Below are 10,145 nucleotides of genomic sequence, written 5' to 3' on the forward strand. Positions count from 1 at the left end.
TTAAGATGTTTTGGACCACAGAGGGGTTCAAATATGGCAGGGGAGGAGCCCTGTTGTGACGTATTACTGATGGGAGACACATGGTTGGGAGGGAGTTCTCCAGGGTATGAACATAGGTATATAAAAATGTTCAGATATTTGTTGGGTACTTTCACAGTAGTCAGAGTTTCAAACAACAACTGAGGGAGTGCTGAGTTCCTAGCCAGTGGAGTACTGTCACATTCCCCAAAGGAACAGCAACAATTCCCCAAATGCAGGGGGAAAGACCAATGAATAAGGATGGTCCAAAAATGAGACCTTGATACTGATGGCTATGCCTAGGAGCCTGTGTTCCTGAAATATCAACTAGACCTAGAGCTGCAGGTGCTTAAGTGTAACCTCCTGAGAACATCCATTTTGCTTATATGTAGCCACACTCTAAGCCACATTCAGCATGTAAATGCATTACATTTTCCCCAGGTCAGACATGACTCCTGGGGATGAACTTCCCTGGCACCAAGGGATTACTACCAAGCACCAGTTGGTGATGCAACTAGAAAAAGATCTTGACAAAAAGGGACAATGGCAGGAGTTGTCCTGGATAGTGCTTCACGGACAATTACGGGACACTGTAGATCCCCCCAGGGCCCACTGGATGGAACGTGAGAGAGTCTGGGCTATGATGTGGACCATTGACTATGGGGTGCAGTGATGCTCAGAGATGAACTTACCAGGTGCAATGGATGTATCACGATGATGGGAGAGAGTGTTGCTGTGGGGGGAATGGGGGGCGGGGGCGGTGGGGTTGAATGGGACCTCATATATATTTTTTAATGTAATTAAAAAAATAAATAAATAAATATTTAAAAAAAGAGACAAATGAATTTTATGGCTAAAAGACTTCAAAATGAGTCAGAAGTTCATCTGAGGGGTCACACTATGCACGTCTCTGCAGGATCCCACAGACAGCCAAAGTAGTACAACCCCAGGTCCTGTGCTCCTGAGGGTTACAGAGATACACAGGTTCTACAGTCATGGCAGGTAACTCTGGAGTTCAGTTCCTTGTCAGTGGACCCTACTTTGGAATTTGTGCTCCTGAGTGTGATGCAGTTGGACTCAGATGTGACCTTTCTAGAGACGTCTCTTTTGTCACTTTTACTGAAGCTGTGGTTGGTGCTGGCATTGGTGTACACCCAGGAGACTTGAATCACTGGACTGGCCATGTGCCAGCTGGCCCTGAGTCTCAACAGAGTTGCAACTCCTATGCTCTGGTTCATTGGACTTAGCCAGGTCAGCTAACAGGAAGGTAAAGACAGTCAACCACCACACCAAGTAACAGAGTTTACAACTGCAAGCTGGAGAATCACATCTATCAAAAGGCACTTCTTAGATCATAATGGAATGAAGCCAAATGTAACATTTAAAATAATATATAGAAGAAGATGAAAAAAGGAATCAATAACAGGCCGAGAGCAGGAAAAAACACAAATATATGGAGATTAGACAATACACTCTTTCACAAACAGTGGGTCATAGAAGAAACTACTAGAGAAATCAGCAAATACATTAAAAAGAATGAAAATGAGACAAGAACATATAAAAATCTATGGAACGCAATGAAAGCAGTACTGAGAAGGAAACTTAGAGATCTCAATGCTTACATTAAGAAAGAAGAAAGCTATTATCACAAATCAGACTGCACACATTGGAGGAATGAGAAATAGCAAACAGATGGAAAGACTAGTAAAGATTAGATCAGAAATAAATGGAATTGTGAACAAGAAAAGGTAATAGGGAGAATGAGGAAAATGAAAGTGTTTTTTTTTTCAAGAAGATCAACAAAATAAAAAAACCATAGAGAGATAAAGAAAAAAGGGAGAAGATTCAAATAAAGAACATCAGAATTAAGGAGGGGATGGGACATTACTACTGAAATAAGAAAGATCATAAGATGATTTGTGATTTCTTTGAATTAATCTCTTTCTTCTTTTTTTAATATAGGTGTTTAGTGCCATCAGTTCCCCTCTCAGTGCTGGCTTCACTGTATCCCATACATTCTGATAAGATGAGAACTCATTTTCATTTGTCTCAATATAGTTACTAATTTCACTTACAATTTCTTGTTTGACCCATTGATTGTTTAGGAATGTATTTTGCCTCCACACATTTGCGAATTTCCTTCTTTCCCATCTTTTTCAGTTTCATTCCACTATGATCTGAGAAGGCGCTTTGTATAATTTCAGTCTTTATATATTTAATGAGATCTGCATTGTGTCCTAACATGGTCTCACCTGGAGAAAGATTCATTGGCACGTCAGAAGAAGTATAACCTGCTGTGTTTGGATGCAGTGTACTCGACATGTCTGTTAGGTCTAACTCATTTCTCACATTGTTCAAGTTCTCTGTTTCCTTATTGATCTTCTGTCTAGTTGCTCTATCTAATGATACGAATGGGGTGTTGAAGACTCCAGTGATTATTGTAGAGATATCTGTTTCTCTTTTCAGTTTTGCCATAGTTTGTCTCACGTATTCTGGGACACCCTGGTTAGATGCGTAGATATTTATGATTGTTATATCTCTCCAGTGGATTTCCCTTTTACTAATATATAATGGCCTTTTGTACATCTTACAACTTTTTTTTGCATTTAAAGTCTGTTTTCTCCAAAATTAGTATAGGTGTTACCTTGCTCTTTTTTTGTTACTTTTGCATGGGGTATCTTTTTCCACTATTTTCCTTTCAGTTTCTATCCCTGGGTCTAAAGTGAGTCTCCTCAAGCTGCACATGGATGGCTCACAATATTTCTTCATTCTGTCCATCTATAACTTTTGATTGAGGACTTTAATCCATTCATATTCAATGATATTACTGTAAATGCATTATTTCCTTCACCATTTTAGTCTTTGGTTTTCATAACTCATATTATATTTTTGTCAGTCTTTTTACTCTTTTGGTTATCCTTTCTGTTATTCTTTCTTCTATACCCTCCTCCAGGCCTCTCTCTCCTTCCTTTTTCTTTCAGGCTCTAATACTTCCTTTAATATTCCTGCTAAGGAAGATTATTTTTTAAGAACTATCTTTTGTTTGTTTGTGAATATATTCTATACTCAACTTCATGTCTGTAGGACAGTTTTACTGGATAAAAAATTCTTGGCTGACAGTTTTTCTCTTTCAGTATCCTAATTGTATCATACTACTGTCTTCTCATCTCCATGGGCACTGAAGAGAAATCCATGATAATTCTCTATTGGGCATCACTTGTGATGGTTTCCTTCTTCTAGCTAATATCAGGATTTTCTTTTTCTCTTTGACATTTGACATTCTGCGTATTATGTGTTTTGGAGTAGGTCTAATTGGATTTATTCTGATTGGGGTACAGTGTGTTTGTTGGAAATTGTGCTTTAAAGTTTGGGAAATTTTCTGCTTTATTTCCTCAAATACTCCTTCTGCCTCTTTCCCTTCTGATTTCCTTCTGGATCTCCTATGGCATGTATTTTATTTTGTTTCATCTTATCAACTCACTGAGCCCCTGCTTAATTTTTTCCACTCTTTTCTCTTTTTGTTCTTTTCTCTCTTCACTTTCAGCTGTTCAGTCTTGGCTTCACATTTTCTTTCTTCCATCATTTTGAGCCTGCTGTTGTATGCCTCTAATGTGTTTTTTTTTTTTTTTTTTTTCTCACCAAATTCCTTTTTTTTAATTTATTAATTTTTAATTGATTTTGTAAAAATATTACATTAAAAAAATATATATATATAAAATATATATATATATATTATATATATATATATATATATATATGGGGTCCCATTCAACCCCACCACTCCCCCCCAGCAACACTCATTCCCATCATCATGACACATCCATTGCACCCGGAAAGTACATCTCTGGGCATCTCTGCACCTTATGGTCAATGGTCCACATCATGGCCCATACTCTCCCACATTCCATCCAATGGGCCCTGCAAGGATTTACAATGTCCTGTGATTGCCCCCGAAGCACCATCCAGGGCAACTCCAAGTCCCAAAGGCGCCTCCACATCTCATCTCTTCCTGCCATTCCCCATACCCAACAGCCACCATGTCCACTTTTCCCACTCCAATGCCACCTTTTCTTTGTGGGCCTTGGATTGTTTGTGTCCGTTGCACCTCTATGTCAGGAGGAGGCTCACATTCCACATGGATACTGGATGCAATCCTCCTGCTTTCAGTTGTAGGCACTCTAGGCTCCAAAGTGTGGTGATTGTCCTTCTTCAACTCCATCTTAGCTGAGTGAGGTGAGTCCAATAAATCAGATTGTAGGAGCTGGAGTCTATTGACGCTCAGGGCCTGGCTATCATATTGTCAGTCCAGAGACTCAAATCTCCTAAATATATCTTAAACCCCAACACCAACTACAATTCCAGTAAAGTAGGATGAAAGTCTTATGAGCTCCAAAGAAGGGCCATCTGACATGGCAGTGAACCCTGTCTGCCATGACCATCTAATGTGTTTTTTATTTCACCTATTGTGACTTCCATGTCCATGAGTTCTGTTTATTTGTGACGGCTTGCTCGGTTGGTAGAGGTGGGGTCTGGCTGCGGACGAGGGGTCAGTCCAGCGCTGGACGAGGGATCGGTCCCGCTTGGGACAAGGGGTCGGTCCCACCTGGGACGAGGGGTCGGTCTGGCAGTAGACGAGGGATCGGTCTCACAAGGGGTTGTGCGGTTCGGCTGACGTGGTCGCCCGGCGAAGCCGGCGATGAAGGGGTCGCCCGGAGAAGCAGGCGACGAAGGGGTCGCCTGGAGAAGCAGGTGACGAAGGGGTCGCCCGGAGAAGCAGGTGATGAACTGGGGACAAGGGAGGCCAGGCCCTTGTCGGGGGCTCTCAGGACTGGAGGGCGCACGGCAGAAGAACTACCGTGGAGACAAGGTAAACATGCAAGCCCACTTTATTGAGGGAGAGGCAACAGTTTTATAGGGGCTGGGGAAGGCTGATTGGTTGAAGCCACGCCCTGTTCTGATTGGTTGCTGGCGAAAGGTCAGTGGGTGGTACTGGACGGGGGAGGGGTGGTGGTTAGGGATTGGCTGTCGCTGTTGCTGGGGAAGGGGCAGGGTTTAGTGATTGGTGGCTGCTGTTGCTGGGGTGGAGGGCAGACTTGAGTTTCCTGCCCACGCCTGGCTGTTGCTGCTGTCGGGGGAGGGGAAAAGGGCAGACTGGATTTCTCCGCCCACGCCTGGCTGTTGCTGCTGTCGGGGGAGGGGAGAGGGCAGACTGGATTTTTCCGCCCATGCCTGCGCAGGGAGAAGGAAGAAGAAGGGTGCCACCCCACAGGCATCGTGTGGCGCCATCCGGGAGGAGGGGCGGCCGTGGAAGCATGGCTGCCGAGAAGGGGAGACCCGAGGGCACTCTGCACCCATGCCGAGCTTCCTTCAGGGGTGGCGGTGGGCCCGACCAACCACCCTATTATGGGGGCAGTGGAATTAGGCCTACCGCGGCCGCTCCCCTCGCCAGGCCAGCAAACCACACTTCAGCCCGAGGGGTGACCGCATTTATTTTCTCTTCAGGATTTCAAATTCTTTGTACCACTCAATGGTTTCTTATTGTCACCTATCTCTTTAGTCATATTGTCTTTCAACTCATTAATTTGATTGGGGAAATTTGTATGCAATTTGTTCATTAGTTTTCTCAAATCTTGCATCTCTTGGGAATTTGGTATATTCCTTTTTTGGGGCCATGTTCTTCCATTTCTTTAGTATGGCTCCTAATTTTTGCTAATCTCTAGGTATCTGATTAGGATGTAGTTTAATCAGATACTCACTTTTTTTCTCCTTTGTGGGGATTTAGTGGAGGAAGGCTGTGTGTTACCACTGCTCTTTGATTCTTGGTTCAGCTTGGATCATTAGAATTGTCCCTGTTAGTTGCTCAAAATTGGGTTCTGGACCCAGTAATTGGTTGCAGTCCTGCTCCTACAGCTTTGGAGAAGTACATTATAAAGGCCAGAAAAAGCCTTTCTTACTTATTTTTTATTTTCTTACATGCACTTCCTTGGTCTACCAGTAGATGGTGACCTTGAAACACAGATGGGATTAGTGTGACCGAGGCTCCTGCCTGGAAGGTAAGAGCTTCATAATACAAACTTTCTCAGAGACAGTTCTCCAGCCTTCTCTGCAGCCCCCTCACTTTTCCATGTAGAAAATAATTTCACTCCTCTCTGGGTCCTCAACAATCAGTCCTGGTTAGTAGAGGAGATTGGGAGGGTTGTATATATTTAGCCCCTTGCTGTCTCGCAAGGCAAACAATGGCATGATCTCACCCAGTCCAGAAGAGCTCATGGGAACACAGCAAACCAAATTTACGGGTTAAATGTTGTCAGCCTTTGTCTATGCTCCTCTCTCTCTCCTTTTGTGAGGTGGCAGATCCCTGGAGCTCCCTTTGTCTGTAGCCAGAGACCTGATTATTCTAACATGTCTTTAGTGTGGTGGGGAGGTGGCAGCAGTAACAGCTGATGTTTTCACCTCTCAGTTCTGCTTTCGTGATTCCCTCGTTTGTTGCTCTCTCCTCTGGGGGGTGTCCAGCCTTCACTTGGTATCCTAAACTCTAGAAGATCTTTCTCCTGTCTGTTTCAGCCTGTGTCCTAGCTAGTTTTCTGGAGAAGTGAATCGCATGTCTTTCTAGTCTGCTGTTTTCCTGGAAGTCCCCTTGTGGACCTTTTCAAATCTAGATAATAAGTTATCTGCTTCCAATATAGAACAAAGGGATAGTCATGGGATAAACTTTTTTGTGAAGGTTTGAAGTTGTGTAAACCCAGAAAATTATATTCTTAAAAAGGATCTATTCCTGTAGGTTTAAGCCTATTTTAATTAGGACCTCTGACTAGGTTACTTAGCTAAGTTGTGGCCCAGAGTGGTGTCTTACTTCTCTTACTGGAGCCCTTTTTTTTTTTTTTTGAACAAGGTGACATCCTTAACAGGTTTTATTACATTGGCTGGAATGCTCTAAATTCATGAAAGCTTTTGAGAAAATCTTCAATTCCCAACCCCTTAAAAAAGTGGATGAACAGTGAAAGAATTAAAAGAGAGAAGTAACGATCTGGACAGATATAGAACAGCATGCCTTTGTTCCTCCCGTATCCCCAGCTGCAATCTGGTGATGAAGAAATCTCAGAAAGCACTTTTAACAATCAGGTAAGATCTCATCATCAAATAAGAACATTGATCTGGTGCCTCTGTTCCCACTTTGCAGACCATGTTTTTTTTTTAATTCCTAAGGTGTAATTATACATTTCACATGCATTTGTGAGATAAGATAAACACTATGTTTATATCCCACCTGAGTCAGGCTTAAAGGTTTTCTAAATACTGTGAGTGGCACTAGAAACTTCATGCTGTCTTAAGTCAGTATCTTTAGTATTAAGCTACTGGACTCTATAATTAAATATCACAGATAGACTTTTACTGACAATCAATATAAAAATCTGGCCCTGAAAGACCAGAACAGAAATATGCAATTTTCTTGATTTAAGGTGGTCAAAATATGGTTTTTAAAAAGCTCTGCACACTGTTTAAGACAAGTATGTGCAAGAAGCCTTTTTATGTGTGTGCTGACTTTATCATGAGAACTCTAGCCAGTTCTTTATGAAGGATTAGGAATGCACGTCTTCAGCAGTGCACATGAGAAATAAACTCTGAAAAAGGCAATTTCTTAGGTTTAGGAAGGACCGTATTCTGGGAAGTACTTCAGAGGAACGGACAATAATTTTAGGATTATAGCCAAGAAGGACTGGAAGACTTCAGGAGATTCTTCAGCTTCTTCTAGATTTTGAATGTTGAATTAGCCACTGAAGTGTGATATCTATATTATCCTTTTCTTTGCAGGAAACTGAATAGCAGCAAATTTCTCTATCCTGAATAGCAGAGAGATTCATTTTTTCAATTAGCTGTTTCTCATCCAAGGCATTAGGAAGATCTCTCTTGTTTCCAAGTACTAGCACTGGAATTCCTTGTAACTGTGGTTTGTCTAGAAGATTATGTAGCTCATTTCGAGAGGCTTCAATCTTTTCACGATCTGCAGCATCTATCATATAAACAAGAGCATTGACTGCTCTGCAGTACCGTTCCCACATGCTCCGGAATCGAGGTAGCCCTCCTATGTCCCAGATCTTTATTGTGACGTTACCTTTAGTTACTTTCCTCATGTTGAAGCCCACTGTGGGTATCATATCTTCACTGAATGGACCTGACGCGATGACATTGACGAAGGTGGTCTTGCCCGAGTACTGCAGCCCTACGAGCGTCAGCTCCATCTCCTCTTTCCAGAAGAGCGACCGGAACCAGTCCAGCAGGCGGGAGATGAGCGCCAGCAGGATGGCGACCGGGAGAAAGAACAAGCGACGGGCCTGGCGGGCGGCGGCGGCAGCTTCTACACAAGCGGGCCTCGGCCCGGAACCGGAACCGCAACGGCTCCTCGGGACCCCGGCCCGGCGCGGCTGGCACTGGCGGGCGGCGGCGGCCGGAGCCAGGAAGCCCAGTCTGGAGTCCTTTATAAGAGAATATAATTCAGAAAGAAAAGAGAGAAAGTCATGAAAGCAATAAAACCCAGAAGAGAAGGAAGAGACCAGCAGACATGGTGATGTTCCTTTCCATGTGACATGACAGAGGAGTCTGGGATCACTGGCAGTCTCTTCAGTATGAAAACATCACCTGATAATGCCTGAATTTGGACATTGTTCTCAGCCTCAAAATTGTAAATGTGTGAGGTAACAAATTCTATTGTTAAAAGACACTCCATTTCATGGTATCTGTATTTTGGCAGCTCAGCAGACTAGAACAAATTCCCACTCCCGTGCACAGAAATTAGAAGGAAAACAGGTTATGTGCATGAAACCATTCTGAAACCCTGCTGCAGGGCATACGTCATTAGATTTCAAGGTCTGAAAGTCATCTATGAACCATGATTTGTCCTCTGGTCCTAATGGAATGGCAGGACCACCCTATTCAGGGGCAGTTTCCCCTTATCAAATACGGGTACTCTCCACAATCCCTGGGGATAGGACTCACCCTATGAAAAAACTGGGGTAATGGCCAGACCCTGCCGTCCTGAGAGCACATCCTCCAACCTCTGAGAACACTCTGATGGTAGCAGTCTTCCTTAACACTAGCATGGAAGGTTCACCCTCTCCAAGCACCCGGAAATACTCACACACATGAGTAGGCCCGCTCTCTTGGCCTGAAAGACATCTTTGATCCAATCCTCAGATTACATAATACTGCCTTTGAAATATTTTTTTCTCCATTATGTCCATTTTCTATCCCTTTTAGTCCAGTCTGGCAGAGGTTCCAGGCAGAGCTTTCAAAAAACGTGATGATTTTGCATGTAGTACACAGGAGCCAAATCATCAGAAAGTAGGACTTTCCACAGATCTTTCCTGGGTAATTGCACCTCCCATATGACTTGCACTGACATAACTGATTCTATTTTCAATTAAACCCCACACTTTCTTTGGGGAGTCACTTTCATAAAACCCAGAATTTGCCAACTCATTGGTTTTTGTTTCCTTTGTGTCCCAGAGTTCAATTCTCAGCTTATCCCTTTCCTCTTTCATTTTACTATAAGCTGCAAGAAGAAACCAGGCTGCACTTTCTAAACGCAACTTGGAAACCTGCTCAGCTAAATATCCAGGCTCAACAATTTCAGGTCTACCTTCCATTCTACATCAGAATCAGTTTTACAATGTTCTTTGCATTTTAAGACAAGGATTGCCTTTACTCGGAGTCCAGTAACACATTCATCATTTCTGCCTATGGCCTCATTAGAAGTACTTTTAGTAGTCATTCGTCTACCAACAGTCTCTTCAAAGCAATCTAGGCTTTTCTATCAAGCGACTCACAACTCTTTCAGCCTCTACCCAATAACCAATTCCAAAGCCATTCCACATTTTTGGTATTTGGACTAGCAGCATCCCAGTTCTTGTACTAAAATCACTTTTAATTTCCTGGCTACTCCATATTATACCATGAAATGGGTTGGTTTAAACACTGGGTTTTTACTGGCTTACATTTTGAGGTATGGAAAACTTCCAAACCAAGGTGTCCAAATCAAGGAAATGCTTTCTTCCTGATGATTGGCTGCTGGTGATCCTTGGCTCCTTTGCCACACAGCAAGACACATGGTGCCTGGCATGCGATGGTCT

General features: G+C 43.0%; 1 protein-coding gene across 1 annotated transcript; it reads right to left on the reverse strand.

Moving 5' to 3' along the window:
• Nucleotides 1–6,901: 6,901 nt before the first annotated feature.
• On the reverse strand, nucleotides 6,902–9,787 carry LOC131273429 (ADP-ribosylation factor-like protein 8B). The gene is made up of 2 exons (XM_071213405.1): nucleotides 9,722–9,787; nucleotides 6,902–8,492 (listed from the first exon to the last, which is right to left on the reverse strand). The coding sequence occupies exons 1-2, from the start codon at nucleotides 9,785–9,787 to the stop codon at nucleotides 7,758–7,760; spliced, it is 801 nt and encodes a 266-aa protein (XP_071069506.1). The 3' UTR covers nucleotides 6,902–7,757.
• Between the last annotated feature and the right edge of the window lie 358 nt (nucleotides 9,788–10,145).

This window comes from Dasypus novemcinctus, chromosome Y (genome assembly GCF_030445035.2).
Source record: "Dasypus novemcinctus isolate mDasNov1 chromosome Y, mDasNov1.1.hap2, whole genome shotgun sequence".
NCBI classification, from domain to species: Eukaryota; Metazoa; Chordata; class Mammalia; order Cingulata; family Dasypodidae; genus Dasypus; species Dasypus novemcinctus.